We start from the raw sequence: 17,478 nt of genomic DNA, 5'->3' as shown, positions 1-17,478 counted from the left end.
GCTGTAGAAAGGACAGGGTTTATACTCTTTATTTTCTTGGATACCTGCATGGACAGCTCAGCTATGAGCAGATGGAAGTCACTTCTTTTTCTCTTCCCTCCTCCTCCCATTCTCCTTGTTGACTTTACTTTCTACTGCTTTCTCTGTGAGGCAAGTGCATATGCTGAAACGAAAGGAGAACAGTTACTTGTCAGTTCAGGTTAGAAAAATCTAGACAGTGGTTTGGGTCTGGTTCACATGTCCGTCTCTGGGCCTATCAGTATGTCAAAGGGAATAAGGCACTCTGGGTAAGCTAGGATATGATATCAGAGGTGAAGAGAAGAAATTAAACCACTAATTGTCCAAGGGAGGAGGCTTAAACATTTAGATATCACCTGTAGTGATACCTTTTAAAGTAATGTATCTTTTGCATAACTTAAAGTCATCTCCATTTTTATGTCATTGCTTTAGGTTTGCTTGTTTATTTGGCTGCCCACAGGTAGATACTGACCCTTTTAAACATCATTTAATACAGCCTCGTTTCCATTTGTATCTTGAGAAGAATTGTTTGCTGTGTGTCATCTTCTTAGGAAGCACTAGACTTAGAATTGGACATTTAAACCAGTTCCTTTACAATTTGGGCTGCCGAGTAAGGGACAGAAGTGAAGGGTCTAGTTGCATTTGAAGGGCGCAGAGATTCCTGTGTCAGTTATTATATGATTCTCTAGCAATGTTTTGCTTCAGTGCCCTCGTACCTCTTCAAGAAATTCCCTTTTGGTAAACAATGGCCAGTCCATCTTAAGTGCTTAAGAGGCAGAACACTTGCTTTCAGAAAGTCGGCGTTGAGGACACTGTTCTGAAGAGACTTGTTCTAGGAATTTCTGGTACTAGAGAAACCACAAAGAGCTCCCCTTGCTTGTCTTATTATCTTGCTTTTCCCTGGTAATGGACATGGACATTACATGAAGGCAAGATCCTTTGCCCCTGAATATGGTATTACCGATCACATGTAACTATTTAAATCTGAGGCTCAATTAATTAAAACTTTAAGAAATTAAAATGACAGTTCCTCAGTCATACTGTCAAAAGCACTCAGTAGCACCATGAAGCTAGTGCCTTTTCAAATTGAAACTTTGAGATAATAATTTCCATCACCGGATGGCGTCTTATCAGATAGTGCTGTTGGAGTGTTAAGAGTGGGGCCTGTCTGTATTTATCATGTTTCCACAACAGAAGTAGGCTCAGCATTTATAGTCGACTGCTCGGTCTATGTCTGTTGAATATTCAGATAGCATAGCAGCTGCATGAGTAGAGAGCCCAGACTCTGACCATGGCAGTTGACAGGAACACAGTGACGGGATTTGAGATAGCCATCTTACTGGTGTCCCGTAATTTCCAGTTAAGCTTTTCTCCAGCTGGATTCTCTGTTGTGACTTGACCCTCTACCCCACTTCCTATCTCTACCTCCGGGATCATATTGAAAGTATAATTATAGTTTATTATTCCTCAACTTAACTGATCCTTCACTTCCTAATCTCTTACCACCTACTTCGTAAAGTTCTCCCCCCTCCCCTGTCTCCCTCATCTCCTCTTCCCCTCCTTCCATCCCCCTCTGTTCCCCTTGCCGCCCCCACCCTGCCCACCCTCCTGCTGGGAGTCAAGCCTTCGTTCTTCCGCTACCACGCTGAGTGCGTCTGACGTAGCGTCTTGTTCTAGTACCATCGAATACTGTGCGATTCAGCGTTTCCTTTTAAAGCCTCTCAGTGGATTCTGAGAGGGCATACACCCTCCCACCCCTTTAGGTGGAAACGAATCCTTCTTTCCCTCAAGGAGAGTGGCAATGGTAAGCTCTTCTTGTTTCAGATCTTTATCTGACCAAGTTTGGTTAAAATGGTTTTCCCCTTGATATTTGGTGCATCTAATTTTTCTCCATTCTTTTTCCTTTTCCAGTTATTTTCTACTAGATAATCTTTTAACAGTCATGGAGTCTTTGATACCTTGCTCACACTGCCCCTCTTTCCTGTCCCTTGCCATCCATCATCCATATTGATGAACTATTCATGTTTAGCTGTGTACCTTATGGTACCCTCACTCAGACATTTTTAAATCTGTTTTATTGTCCTGTATACCTGTCAATGCCCAGGGCTTGTCATCTCTCAGAACCGTTCCCTTCAAAGATGTGATCTTCTTTTCTTTAGTTGTTTTCCGCTCCCTGGAGACACTGAAACTGGTAGCCCTTGTGCTTCTCTCCCTTCTAATCTGCCAACTTGCCTTTTGTCCTGGTTGGCTCTTTTCTCCACTTGGTACAAACTGGAGCCATTTGAGAAGAGGGAACCTCAACTCCCACACTTGTCCATCCCCACACTGCTGTGGTGTGTGCACATACTCAAAGGTAAAAAGTGAAATAAAATTGTGAAGAGCAAGGAGAAGCATGGCTGAATCCTCCCTTTAGACTTGCAGTGGTTCTCACCCTTTCTAAGGCTGCGACCCTTTAAACAGTTCCTCATGGTGTGATGCCCCCCCACCGTAAAATTGCTACTTCATAGCTGTAATTTTGCTAGTGTTATGAATCGTAATGTAAGTATCTAATTTGCAGGGTAGCTGATGTACGACCCCCAGGTGCTACTGTTATGAATCGTAACGTAAATCTCTGATATGTGACCCCCAGATGGAGAACCACCGCTTCAGAGCCACTGAAGCGTGTATGTGCTGTTATACACGTGTTTCTGGCGTGTATGTGCTGACTTCTAAGAAGCAGTGCTCTTGTGTACTTGTCATAGACAGCCACGTCGCTCCCGGGAGTTTAGCTATCTGGACTCCGGGTACAGGGTAGTGCCTGTTGTCAGACAACCATTCAGTAAAATGATGTCCAGTCTAGGGAAGAAGTCAGTTGTGGATTCATCATCTTTTGTTGGTTGTGGTTTTCAGGTTAAAACTTCAACAACAAGTTGTGAATACTGAAAAAGCAGAGAAAGAAAAACTTGAAAATGCTGAGCTGAAACAGGTGTGATTGTAGTACACATTTTGCTTCTATTTTGTTGAATGCTCCTTTTAAGTCTGTGTTATGTAGTTATTGCAGTTAATCGTAATCAGTACTTTGAAATCTGATCACCATAATTGATAATATACTGATGAAGCTGTTACATAAAGATAAAACGTTTCAGTTTTCTGCTTTAATTTAGTAGACTTGTTTTACTTTTGCTATTTATCCTAATATATTGGTATGCTGTGGCCTGTGACAGATTTTTTAAGTTATTGTTAAAATGACAATATTTTGACATTCTGAATTTTAAAATTAGATAGAAATATTCAGGTTTTAAGTTACGAATTAATTTTATGTTCTGTGATGTGTTAATGGGTCGTTTTGTCTTCTTGCTGAATCTGTATAAAATTTATGGGAAGAAATTTGTATTTTAATTAAGGGAAATATTTATACAGTGTTGGGTAAAATACATAAGATTATTTGTTTCTGAATTCTGTTTTTTTTTTCCTTGAAGTATTTCTATTCTCTCAGATTGTGAGTAGTGAGGAACCATTTAGAATTTTTGCACACCAGCTGATACTACTCTGCACGTGCAGTTCTGGGTTCCTAATTGAGAGAGAACAATGCTTACATGTCAGCCAGCGTTGCTGGCATGTGCAGTTCTGGGGCCTTACCCTGTAGGGCACAATGTTTTATTCTCTGAGAGGCATGGCTATAATACTTAGACATTGGAATTTCTGCCATCCATGGGTCTAAAATTAAGTTTCTTGAGGTTTGCTTAGTTAAAAAGTTGCAGTAATAGAGTTAATGCTTTCCACCCCAGATTAAAAAAAAAGTTAGTTCTACATGAGGAAATTTATTCTAAAATAGCAATTTGAGACATACCATTACGTATTACTGTATTCTAGTAATTGCTCCACGTGCACGTATAATCTTATGTGGCTCTTATATTATCGGCCATATAATGGAGTTATTTCCCACTTAACCAAGAGTCTTGCTTCTTGTTAGGGGTGGTGGTACTTGCCTGTCATGCACTTGGGAGGCTGAAGCAGGAGAATCATGAGTTGGAGGCCAGCCTGGACTGTGTGACAAGACCCTGTTTCTATTGACTCTTGAATCTTTTGATGGTGTTTTGGTTTTGGTGATGGTAGGGACCAAATTTATGCTTGTGTGCATATTAACTAGACAAGTATGCTCTACTGCTGAGCTGCATCCTAGGCTTATGGTGGGTTCTTTTGATTCCTGTCTCTTGGTTCTGTCAACTCTGAAAAGTCTTTCAGAGAATGGCTAACAAGAAGTTAAACTGAAAGAAAAATAAAGACCTTTATTAGTTGATAAAATAATGGTTCATGAAGGATATAGATTATAGTTGTCCCCAGGGAGGTCTATTTAATCACAATACAACCATTGAGGTCTTTCTGGCCAGCCAGTCTATAACTCCAACATATCATAGGGAAAATGTGTGCTTCCACATGCAGGTAGTGGGGACAGAGTTTGATACATGTGCTGGTGAATGGCTCTAGAGCAGGAGGTCTCACCCTCCTAATGGTGCAGCCCTTTAAGGTAGTGTATGGTATTGAAAGGCTTTGGTTATAGTGAGAAATGACTCTAGCCCTTGTTATCTGTTATCTCACAGGGCATCCCTGTGGGCCTTGCCAGCTGGGAGTGACATTCCTGAGGGGAGGGACTCTGCTTCTCACATACCCTTATGCCTGTCTTAGTGTCTTTCTGCTTCTCTTTTTGTTTTTTAAGCAAATCAGTCATTTGCAGATCCAGGTGACCTCGCTGACACAGTCAGAGAATGACCTGCTGAATTCAAACCAAATGCTGAAGGACACGGTGGAGAGATTAAAACAGGAATGCCGACATTTACGAAGCCAAGCTGAAAAAGTGCAGCTAGAAGTTGAAAAGTAGAGTGTGCTCTTCATTATGTACAAACTGTTTTTTCTTTCTGCTATATAAAGTATATTTTATTGATATTGAAACATGAATGTATTTTTAGGTGGTGTACTTTCTCCTTCTAGAAAATGAACTTTTACTCCTAAATTGCTTTTAAAAATTTTAGGCATGGATAAAAAACCTTTATTCATTGAGCAAACCAGAACACATTTTCCCAAATTTGTTCTGAGTGCCAGAGAACAGAATGATTTAGTTGTGAGGTTGTTCTCTCTCTCTCTCTCTCTCTCTCTCTCTCTCTCTCTCTCTCTCTCTCTCTCTCTCTCTCTCTCTCTCTCTCTCTCTGTGTGTGTGTGCGACACACACACACACACACACACGCACACAGACTTCCTAGAACTACCCTTTTAGATTTCCCTTTTGTGAAGTTATTTACTTATTTATATTCTTTTCACCTTGAAATTTACTAGTAGTAGACAGGAAAATGTGCTGCTCAGGATTTATACTCTCTAGAAAATGTTGGCATGTGGTAAAATGGGGCTGGGGTGTATGTAGCTCAGAACAATTGTCTGGCTGTTACACAGAGGCCCTAGATCTGATCCCTAGCACCACAAAAATAAATTTAAAAAAGCAAAACCAAATGTAGAATACTGTTTTATATTTGCTTTGTTTTTATAGCACATTATTTTTATTTATCTACAGGACAGTTTTCTCTCCAAATTTGTTCTTCAATCAGTTTTACCACATAAAGCTTTTTCTCTACAGTTTTTCTGTTTTTCATATTTTAAGGCTTGTCTGTGTTTTATAGATGGAGTTTTATGTATGGGAAGGCAGTAAGAAAGATGTATCTCAATAATGTGTTGTGACATTCCAGATGCTCTAACTTATTTTTCTTCTATTTTGCCAAAGAAGAAATGTGTATCTTTTAATCTTGGCGTATTTGATTAAAACAAGTGTGAGAATTCTAATGACATATTTAAGTCGCTCACTTTTGCCTTCAGACTGGTATCCATTGCATTGCTCCAGTATGACTGGGCTAGGGCTAGAGCTCAGCAGCAGAGTGCTCGCTTTGCATGTGCGTGACTTTGAGTTAAATTCTCAGTACCCAGACTAAGAATAAACAAAAGGATGGATTTCTAGATGAGTGGAATTTAACTTTTGTTCCAACTAATATACTTAAAATCTGTATGAGTAATTAGACAAGCAATCTAACATGCCAGGGTTTGTTATTTTGATTTTTAATGGCCATAGTATTGATAATAAAATTCATATTTTTGATAAGTATGCAAAATAGCTTTTAAATTATGTTGTTACTAGGAATCAACTTAAAATGTCATTTATATGAAATTTACACAGAAAAATATTCTTCATTAAGATTTAATATTTAGCTTAATTTTTTTTGTTTTGTTTTGAGATAGGGTCTTTCTGTGTACCCTGGCTATCCTGGAAATTGCTATGTAAATTCCAGGCTGGCTTTGAGCTCACTCACAGAGATCAGATTGCCTATACCTCTGGAGTGTTGGGGTTAAAGGTGTTCCCTACCACACCCAGCATCAGGCTTGATTTGTAACTGCCTTTAGTAGGCACAGTTTTCATGGCTTGATGTTTATAATCATTGTTCAGGGGTTCAGGTTTTAAGTGCTTATCCTGCCAATAAATAGGTAAGTTTCTTTATCAACTTAGTAAATGTTCTAAACTTCAGTTCCCTCATTTGTTTAAAAGACATGACAGATGTACCTAACTCCAGGGGCTTTGGTGTAAACATAGTGTTTCTGTTAGTTTGAATACGTTGTCATATTCACGAAACTTGCTCTGTAGTGACAATGTGAGGAAATACGTGGCTGTATAAGAGTCACTCCAGCTGGAGAAGGTAGGATGTGGTCAGAGAGGCAGGGAGTTTGAGTACGCTTGTGATGGTGCCCGTTTGGTCTCAGAATTTCTGTCACATCCCTTAGTTTGTGTACATGTTCTCTGACAGGACACTGGAGGAAAAACAGATCCAGTGGTTGGAAGAAAAGCATAAACTTCAGGAGCGTATCACAGACAGAGAAGAGAAGTATAATCAAGCTAAAGAGAAACTCCAGCGAGCTGCAACTGCTCAGAAAAAGGCAAGTTGTCTTAAAGAAAATGGTTTCTGTAGAGTCAAACTTGGTTTTTCAAGAATAACGTGTATAACTGAGGCTGAGGTTTTGTGGCATGTTTCACTTGATATCTAAACATCACATTTTTCTACTAATCTTGCAGAGACAATTGGGAAAATCCAAGCAACAGGTGCATTTCTATTTTTTAGAGTTAAATTATATTTCCTTATAGATGATATTTTTCAGTGCCATTCCATACAAATGTGTATGACTCATTCTTCACTTAAGTTATAGTATGATTAGACCTGTTTTAATCATACTTAACATCTGTAATGTTGCTTTTGTGGTTAAAGTCCTTTTTCTTGAGCTGGGGATGTAGCTCATTGCTAAGAACTTCCCAGGAATATCCACCAAGGTCTAGGCCAGGCGGGGCTGCTTAGTGAGATCCTGTGTCAAACAAAACAAAACAACGAAAAAGAGTGTTTCCAACTCAGAAAATAGAGAAACAAATGTGGAGTCTTGGACTTACCCTGACTTCGGAAGCCACTCTCAACAGTTGCTACCTTGATGCTTGCTAAATTGTCTTTTATGGCGTATGTTTTCTAGAGTCTGAAAGCTTCACATTCTTGGAAACAATGCAGTTCTTCATGGAAATTAAGTAGCACATGACTCATCTAGTCACTAGTTACAGCTTTTGTCTGCCTCAGTGAGGACTGTAGTAGATCCCATCAGCAGTAGTGACTCATTGTGGCCGTGATTCAGCTGCTCTTACAGCAGACCTGGGGTGGGGTTTGATGGGTCTCATAGAAAGACTGTGAATACTAGTTAAACCAGTGTCTTAATATCTGTCTGTTAGTGGATAAGTGAAGTGTTCATTGCGTGCATAAGAGAAATGACTTCAGTCATTCTCTATGTAATACTAAAAGTAGTATGGGGTTGAGATTAGAAGACATTTCTTATATAAGAAACCCAGTATTTTTTACCTGTATGGAAGCACATTTTTCTTTTTTGTCAGTTGTATTCCTTTCCATCCATATATAAATTCTGAAAGGCTACTAGTGTTAATGAATATTCAGTGATTTTTTTTTAATGACTCAAGATGATCTTAGAAATCCTACTGTTCTTAAGAAATCGCTAGGAAGTATTATGAGCTATTTATCTTTTGCAGATAAACTTTTATGCTGCAGTATTAGGAATAAATGTTGTAGAAATCAGATCCTAAGTATTAAGGTTAATTTTGGTTGGCTTGTTTTGGAAAAATGACATCTGGTGGTTACAGAGATTATCAACTAATCGTAGATGTACCAGAAAGAGGGCAGGAGGTGATATTTTAAAACCCTGCAAAGTAATATTTTACCACTATTGAAAAATGCAAACGTTTTTTGTCTTAAATATTTAACTACCTGATGGGTGAGAACATAGTGCCATTTCACTTTCAAACTATTTATTATTTATTTATTTGTTTGTTTATTTATTTGCTTGCTTGCTTTTGGGGTTGCAAGGAGAAAGATGGGGGTCGGTATACTTCCCTATGCATAGAGGAATGGTATGTCTGTCATTCTGTACGTATTCCTTTGAGACAGGGTGTCTCTGAACCTAGAGCTCGGGTGTATCTTTGAGGCTAGGCTGGAAGCCATCAGGCTCCAGCGATTTTCCTGTCTCGCTTCCCTTAGTGCTGAGGTTACAGGTGTGCCTAAGATGCCTGGCTTGTTAGGGGAGTGTGGGATCCAAACTCCAGGTCTCATGCTCTTCAACATTGTACCGTCTCTTCAGCTTCTCATTTCACCTTTTCCTGTTGTTTTTGAAACAGTATGTAGCTCTGCCTAGCCTGGAACTACATAGACCAGCCTGGCCTTGAGCTCAGAGATCTGGCTACCTCTGCCTCCCAGTGCTGGGATTGAAGGCACACACAGCTTTTATTTCACTTTTTAATATCTGATGTGTGAATTATGATTTAAGTCTTAGGAAATTGCTCAGTTCAATCCAGCGAATAACGGTGACCTGGAGCTGTCACACCATGTGGAACAACTGCCCTAGGAACTTAATTTCATCAGTTGAAAAAAAGATTGGTGTGTGTGTGTGTGTGTGTGTGTGTGTGTGTGTGAGAGAGAGAGAGAGAGAGAGAGAGAGAGAGAGAGAGAGACAGACAGACAGACAGACAGACAGACAGACAGACAGACAGACAGACATGGATAGTACTATGTATGTAAGAATACGTAATGTTAGGGTTTTAAGTGACCTTAGCTTTCAGATACCTTTTTACAAATTGGGGAACTGAAGTCGTAGATAACCAAGATATTTGCCTAGTTAGAACCCAGACTTTGCAAGTCATGGTGGTGTGTGCCTGTAATCCCAGCACTTGGCATGCTGAGGCAAGAAGAGTGTGAGTTCAGGTCCAGCCTGGACTACTTAGGCAGATTTTGTTTCAGAAAACCAGGGTAGGGAGATCCTGGCTTGGATGTCTGGTATACAGTCCATACTTTCTACTCTTCCTCCAGTGTTCTCTCCACCACACTCTTACTCTTCACTTTCCCGCTGTCTTCGAGTCTAGGTGCCTTGTAAGTTTTCTCCGTAGAGCCGTGGCTCATGAGTCTACTTCGTGTGTCAGCATAATCACTGGGAGTTAACTCTTAGCACTTCCTTGCTTTGGTTAAGCCTCATAGCCAGGCACAGTGATATACACCCTTAAACCACAGACCCTGGAGGCAGAGACAGAGGTAGGTGGATCTTTGTGAGTTTGAGGCTGGCCTGGTCTACATAGGGAATTCCAGGCCAGCAGAGTTCACAGTGAAACTGTCTCAAAACAAAACAAAACAAACTAAAAGCTTCCCTATCACAATTTTTCTATCATTACAAATGTAATTTATAGCAGGGTAACAAACTTTAAGTTCTTCATTTAAATGTCAAAAAAAATCATAACTTATGCAGTAAGACTTAAACCATAAACTAGTAACCTAGAATAGAAGTCATAATTCTTTGTAATTTCTTACCCATGAAAAATCCTTAAACTCAAGACTAGCAACTTTGTTTTCCCTCCAGGCTAGATAAGCATGCCATCTGGGTATGTTTATTCAGAATGCTAAACTTCTAAGCACAAGACTTAATATCATTTTTAGTAAGTGTATTTAGGTAGAGCCTTTAGTGGAAATGCAATGTTGATATGTTCATCATTTTGTAATTTATTTTTGAAAAGCATTGCCAGGGACCTTGAATTGGAATGTTGTTCTCTGGTTAAAGGTTTCTCTCAGTAGTTCTGCTGCCTGTCTTCACTGCTTCAGTGTGGATATGAGGAATGGTCTCCTGGTCTGAGCACAGTGAGCGCTCTGTCCTTCTGAGGCACTTGAAATAACAGCTTGCTATTTTTATTGTAAAATAAGTCTCTCTGAAGTAATTTTTGGGTTGTTATTTTGATACAAGGTCTCACTATGTAGCCCTGACTGTCCTGGAACTCAGAAATCCATTTGCCTTTCATGTGCTGATATTATAGGTGTGCACCCACAGGCCCAGCCTGAAGTAGTTCTTGGTCAAATACTACTGTAAACGTTTTCCCATAAAGTGATGAGCCATAGCCTTTAAGTTGTAAAGTATTTTATAAAACATGTTATGTGGCCTAGCATTATGCTGAGAGAGAAGAGAAGCCATCATCATTCCTTATCCTTGACAACTGTATAATCTCTTTGAAGAAAGAAAATAATGTTTAAGAAATACCTGGATAATACTATCAACCACTCCCAGGTCGATTATATAGACACTAATTTGAGAACCACTGTACCAAGACCCGACCCACCCACCCACCCATCCCACCCTGTTCCAATAAATAAGTAAACTAGAAAATGCCCACCAGGATCCGCTAGACAGTTGGAAACCCATGACCACACACACAGCCCTACTTAAACCCAGTGGGTCATAGAGAAGTTGGAGGAAGGAGGATTCAGAATCCATTATAGACATGTATGAAATGGTCAAAGAGCAGATTTAGTAAAAGTCACAAAAAACCTGAAGACTAGAAACTTTTCGTGAACTTTAAGTGAGGTAAGAAACCTGGATGGAAGTTCAGAGTATAGGAATGAAGGTGAAGAACAACTAGCTTGAGAGGCATCTCAAGAGGAGAAATTACAGAATAGAATCAAGTGCAGTGTGCATGTAGTCCTGGCCACTCAGGAGGCTGGGGGAGGAGGGCTGTTGGAGCTCAGGAGTTTAGAGCAGGCCTTGGCATAGCGAGACCTTGTCTAAAAAACAAACCATCACAAACCAAAAACCCACAATATGCAGGTAAATAAATAAGTCAAGGGATCATTCTAGCTGTAAGAGGGTGGAAGTGGATTAGGTGTAGAATGAAGAACATGGAGTGCAAGTAGATTTAACCGAACACGACAGGAAGTGATGGCATCACATCCGTGTAGACGCGCCCTAGACTCAAGGAAAGCTACTGTACTGGTGACTAGAAATAATGAAGTGAAGCAGGAAGATGAGTGCGTCCAATGAAGTCAGACGTGAGGTGAGATTTGGGAGGAGCGAGGAATACAGAGAGTGTCAGGAGGAGCTGGTGCTGTGGAAGATGAACTGCTGTGGGAGCCAAAAAGATGAGCCATGCCTGCTGTGGCCAGATGTTTGCCCAGAACCCCAGTGCTGTTGGCTGCAAAGACAGGAGGCTTGCTGGGGCTCCGTGGTGGTCGGCCTACCTGAAAAAACAAAACAAACCAAAGCCCTGTGACCTCCAGGGTCAGTGTCTGAAGGAGTGAGGCAGAGAGTTGACAGCAGGAACCTGACATCCTGCTGTGGCTTCCCTACATAGACACCACACACACACACACACACACACACACACACACACACACACACACACACTTACTTTTATAGGGGGCAGATGGTCCTTGAACGTGGTTAATTTGGTAGTAAAGGGGAATCCAGTCGATTCTTGTTTTTGAGGTTTCAGCAGGGGAACACAGCTACCTAGGTTGCATTCTTCCTCCCCCGTGTTTTTAAACGGGATCTCAGGCAGTGCAGGGTGGCCTCCAGTTTTCTTTGTATTCCAGGCCAGCTTGATCCTCCTGCCTTAGCTTCCTGAGTGCAACTGCACCCGGCTCTGTAAGTGCTCTGTTACTCCTCTGTACTGGAAGGCATCCATTTGTCTTAGGGTGTGATGATATTGGAATGCTAATGGAACATGCCTCCTCTCATCCACTGTAACCACTCTTTAACTTGATTGCAGCCGTAAAGACCCTTTTCCCAAATCATATCACTCTGGGGTGCTTTCCAATACCAACAACCAATCCTCAGTTCTCGGGACACCAACTGGTCTTGCTTGAGCAGTTCAGTTTTTTTTTTTTTTTTTGTTTTTTTTTTTTTTAAAGATTTATTTATTATGTATACAGAAGAGGGTGCTAGATCTCATTACAGATGGTTGTGAGCCACCATGTGGTTGCTGGGAATTGAACTCAGGACCTCTGGAAGAGCAGTCAGTGCTCTTAACCTCTGAGCCATCTCTCCAGCCCTGCAGTTCAGTTTTGAAACTACCTGGAATGATAGTTAAATCTCTCAAGTTGGGTTTAGTCCCCTAAGAATGCCTCCCCTCCAACTCTAGTCACAAGTATAAGGTACCCAAATCAGCCATATCTTAGGAGTTCCCATGATTTTGTGTTGATATTTAAAATTTTGCTAGGATTCAGGAGGGCATCTTACTGATGTGTGTCAGTTTATAAGAAAAAACACAATTGGAGAATAACCAAATGGAACTGATACATAGATATTGTGTAGGTGTAGAGGACCGTGCTGTCTCTAAGTGACTTATTTGGTTCACCAGCACAGAAGCTCTCCATGTGTCTAATTTCTTTGTTGAAGAGATTTGGCAGCGCTCAGTTGGCATACCCTCTCCTCCACGTGGGTTGGAAGAGCGGACCTTATAGTATCCTCATGTTCGCACTCAGTCTCTCTAGCAGCCTCCTGCATCCTGAGGCTCCTGAGCCTCGGCCAGCCCGAAGTCACTTCATTACCATAAATAGGAGAGGTTGAGAGGAACTTCCTCCTGGTTACAAAGGGCAGCCTACCCCTTCAGAAAGTCCTAGGGTATGGGGCACAAAAACCAAGTAATAGTTCTTAGGACATTACATTTATGTCCTCAGGTTCTGGGTGGACTCAAGTTTTGGTGAAGTATTATTCCATAGTGGTGTAACTAAGACAATTCAAAACATAGGTTGAGTACTTGCTAAGTACTTGGTATAGTTCACCGGGATACCAAGGTGGCCAGATTCCGTGCTAAGGAACATGATATACAGTAGGTAGGAAACATAAACAGGTAGAGGAGGGTGCCTGCTAAGATTAAAAGTAACAAGATGAGGGAGTGAGCCTGACATCCTTTAAGTGATAAGGCAAGGTTTATTTGGTAACATTTGAGCAGGACTTAGAGGAAAGGAAAGATGTCTGGTTGATTTACATAGAAGATCTTGTTCCAGACATAATAGAAGGCACAAAAGTATGCAGATGGCTTGTTATGTTGGAAGAACACAAGGAGGTTCTGGTGTCTAGGATGAGGAGGCACAGTATCAGGACAGATAACACAGGAGCTTTGTCTTTGATTCTGAATGACATAGGAATACTTGGACACTTGTGAATTGAGAAGAGTTTCTGAGACTGTTGTATAGAAAAGCAAAAGAGCACTCAGGAAGACAGCTTTAGTAGTCCAAATTAGTGATCATGGTTTCTTAGGGGGGAGAGCTAATGATGGGGTCTCAGTGGTCAGAATGTGTCTATCTGTTAAAGGTAAAGTTTTGAAATGGTTTCATAGTGTGAATGAGAAAGATATCTAAGCAGGTAAAGATTTTAGACTGAACCTCTGGTAGAACAGAGAGAGCAATTACTGACATGGGAAGGACCGGAATGGATGTGTTTGAGAGTCAAATTACATGCATTTTTGAACATGCTAACTTTTAAAAATTGTTTTTTTTTAAAGTATCTCACTTTATGTATATGAATGTTTTCATGCAGTGCCCTCAAAGGCCAGGGTGGGCATCAGATCCCCTGAACTGTAGTTAACTAGGTTGTGAGCACCATGTGGGTGCTGGAACTTGAACCTGAATCCTCTAGAAGAACAGCAATGGTGTTAACATGGAGCCATCTTTCCATCCCTTGAACATGTTAACTTTTGAAATGCTACTGTTATTTGCGTAGTATCCCACAAGAGTTTGTGTGTTTGTTTGTTCTGTTTGAGGTTTGTTCCTCAAGCAGAAATATTCCAAGTGCTGTGGCTCTTAGAAAGGAACTGGAAGGTCACTGAAAAGATGTGCTTGAAAGGAGAGCGGGGCCTCCCTCTCTACTTGACGTGGTTTCTGACTTATAAGTGATTTGTTCCATTACACTCTCCTGCCACAGTGTACCAAAGCAGTGGGGTTACCTGACCTTAGCCTGGAACTCTAAATCTGTAAGCTAAATAGACCTTTTCTCTTTGTCAGTTAGTTACCTCAGATACCTTGTTCCAGTAATATGACACTGACTGATACAAATGCACATCCAGCTTCCACATGGAGATGAGAAATTCATAACTAGAAGAGAGTAGACTGGGTTTGGTAAATTAGAAGCTGGACTCGTCAGCATATAAATGGGATGTAACGCAGTACAATTCAATGAGAATAGATCTGAGAATTGAACTTTAAGGAATTCTGAACTTTAGAAGTTGAAGAGGAGGAACCAGGTGGTGGCCAGTATGATAGAACCAAAAGAAGAACTTTATGCCAAATGAAGAAATGCCTCGCAAAGGGTCACTTGGAATCAAGTGACATTAATAGGTCTGATGATAAGATAGCACATGAAGGCTAAGGATAGATTTCACTATGTGCTGGTCACCTTCACAAGACTTATTTCCGTGGAGTAGTAAATAGGCAGGAATAATTCAAGTGGAGTCAGTGAGAGCTGGTTATATGGAAACATTGGTTTGTCTAAGGAGTTTAGTTGTGAAAAAGAGCAGAGAAATGGGATTAGTAGCCAGGGAGGGCTGGGTATTTTTCAAAAAGGAAGAAATTGTAGGGTATTTCAAAAGCACACAGAAAAAGGTAAAGGGAACAGTAACGCCCTTTAGTAGGCAGACGAGATGAGATTCAGTTTAAGGGGGAGGGACAGTTTGTTTTCAGCATGCTATAACAAAAGCATCATCAGTGGAATAGCTCATGCACAATAGAAATTCGGTCTTCATTGTTGAAGAGGCTAGGAAGTCCACTACTGTGCATTTGTAGATTATGGGCTGAGTGAAGGCCCACTTTCTGCTGCTAAATGGTATCTCCTGGCTGTGTTTTCACAGAGTGAGGAAAGAGAAGGTCCCCTTTAGTTCATGTGCTAAATAGTGCTTAGTGGATGAAGACACCACTGGACAGGAATCCTGTCTGGAAGTTCACAGTATCCCTTACGCTGGGAATTTTCTTCAGACAGTGTTTGTTACTTACCAGTCCTACTGGAGAACCTTCAGGTCAGTCTACATCCCTGTAAATTACAGAATAATGGAACCTAGTTGGTTTCTTTTTTTTCACATTCCCTAGACTGGTTCTTCCATGATTTTATAGATCTCTTTATTCTGTATTATTACCTTTAGTAAGTATAGGACACAGTTATACATGTTGTGTGGATGCATAAATATGTATATATATTTTCCTAATAGACATGCTCAATCAATGGTTATTGATGTCTGCAGAGATGGCTCATTGTGTTTGTTGGTCCTCTAAAGGACCCAAGTTCCTTTTGCAGGATCCACATCATCTGGTGGCTCACACATACTTGTTAGTTCCTCTGAAAGCATTGTACTCATGTACACATTCCATATAGACACATATAATTAAAATAATAATAAATCTCAAAGATCGATAAGAGAAATATTTGTATGTTTTACTGTAACTGAAATAACCAGTAAATGGAGAAATGCAACTAGATTTTTAGATTGTGTATTTACATGATCATATACTAATTAGCTGTCTTAAAATATCTGAAAGGAGTAGTACTTTTCTTAACATAGACTAGGAAACAGGTGAATCAGATGTACCCATAGGCTATGATTTGAATGTTGATTGTCCCCCTACCCAGATTTATACAATGAAATCTAAGCCAGGCTTGCTAATGTACCCCTTGAATCCCAGCATTTGGAAAACTGAAGCAGTATGATTGCTGTGAGCTTGAGACCAGACTGGGCCACATAATGACTCCTGTCTTCAATATATGATGAAATTCTGACTCACTAAGCAGTTCGTACAAAATGTATTTGGGGGATAGTTGGGTCACAATGACAGTGCCCAGTGATTGGGCTTAATGCCCTCATTAAAGAGGCCACAAAAACTGTCTTTGTCCTTTTTGCCTTGTTAGGAGCCAAGGCACCGTCTGTGCGGAAGTAGGTCCTCATCAGATTTTTTTTTTTTTCCTCATCAGATTTTATCAGCACTGTGATCTTGGACTTCCCAAACTCCAGAATAAAGAGAAATACATTTCTATTGTTCATAAATTACCCAAGATTTCAAATATTTTGTTAAAATAGTTTGGGCAAGACGAAGCTAACCATAACAACACCTGGAAGAATTGTATAAAATGTCCCCATGAAGATCCCAGAGAGCTAGCAAGTCAGTGAAACCAGTGTCCTGAAGTGTAGTTCCTAGAGGGTGAGCATGGTACCTGGAGTTCCTTTTTCCTGAAGGGAAACTTGTGGTTCCAGAAGAGAAAGCTGGGAGGTTGAGAGGTTGAGCAAAGCTTGGACAGCCTCAGGGGCTTGGGCAGCAATAATTGGATTTCAGACTGCCACAAACAGGAGTTTAGATCAATCTTCTAGTGCTTTGGATTGGGATCCTATAGAGATTCACTCTTGGACAAAGGTAAATCTGACTCTGTAAACACTGAAGCAGAGCTTCAAGTCTCAGTCCTTAAACGTGAGTTAAACTTACACATATGGCTAATGTTCCTAGCTGTCTACCAGAAGCAAATGTGACTACTTTAAGAAAAATAACGTTGCTATGGGTAGGAAATTATTTCTTCAGATTTTTATATGTGATGCACAGTCTACATAAATACAAAACGGAGATAACACTGATAACACTATGCACCCAGAGTGGTTAAAATCCAATACACAACCCATTACTAGTGGAGACGTAGAGGATCAGGAACTCTTGTATTCCTTGCTGGTGGGAATGCAGAATGTGCTACCACCGGCACTTTGGTCAGTGTTATACAATGTATATAACTCTTTATGACTCATCTGTTACATTCCAAGCTATTTACTCAAATCAGTTTAGATCATTCTTTTTTTTTTTTTTTTTTTTGGTTTTTCGAGACAGCATTTCTCCATGTAGCTTTGGGCCTGTCCTGGATCTCACTCTGTAGACCAGGCTGGCCTTGAACTCACTGAGATCCACCTGGCTCTACCTCCCGAGTGCTGGGATTAAAGGCGTGTACCACCACCTGGCTAGATCATTCATCTTTATGAAGAATTGAAACACAGTTATAGCAGCTTTATGCCAATACTTGGAAACAATCAAGGTATCCTTCAATAGGTAGATGGATAAACTGTGGTACACT

The 17,478-nt window shown here is 40.5% G+C and overlaps 1 protein-coding gene across 2 annotated transcripts in view; it reads left to right on the top strand.

Moving 5' to 3' along the window:
- Cep83 (centrosomal protein 83) overlaps nucleotides 1–17,478 on the top strand; it is a 112,239-nt gene that overhangs the window by 84,871 nt on the left and 9,890 nt on the right. Inside the window, exons 11-13 of one of the 2 annotated variants that reach the window (XM_059245203.1) lie at nucleotides 2,908–2,983; nucleotides 4,715–4,872; nucleotides 6,837–6,966. In XM_059245203.1, coding sequence (XP_059101186.1) covers nucleotides 2,908–2,983; nucleotides 4,715–4,872; nucleotides 6,837–6,966 — 364 coding nt within the window. Of the gene's footprint in view, nucleotides 1–2,907; nucleotides 2,984–4,714; nucleotides 4,894–6,836; nucleotides 6,967–17,478 lie in introns of those variants that run through there. The other variant, XM_059245204.1, reaches the window with a different exon arrangement.

The sequence above is a fragment of the Peromyscus eremicus genome, chromosome 18 (assembly GCF_949786415.1).
Source record: "Peromyscus eremicus chromosome 18, PerEre_H2_v1, whole genome shotgun sequence".
Lineage (NCBI taxonomy): Eukaryota > Metazoa > Chordata > Mammalia > Rodentia > Cricetidae > Peromyscus > Peromyscus eremicus.
The sequence above is the reverse complement of the archived record's forward strand: the minus strand, read 5'-3'. Positions and strand labels throughout refer to the sequence as shown.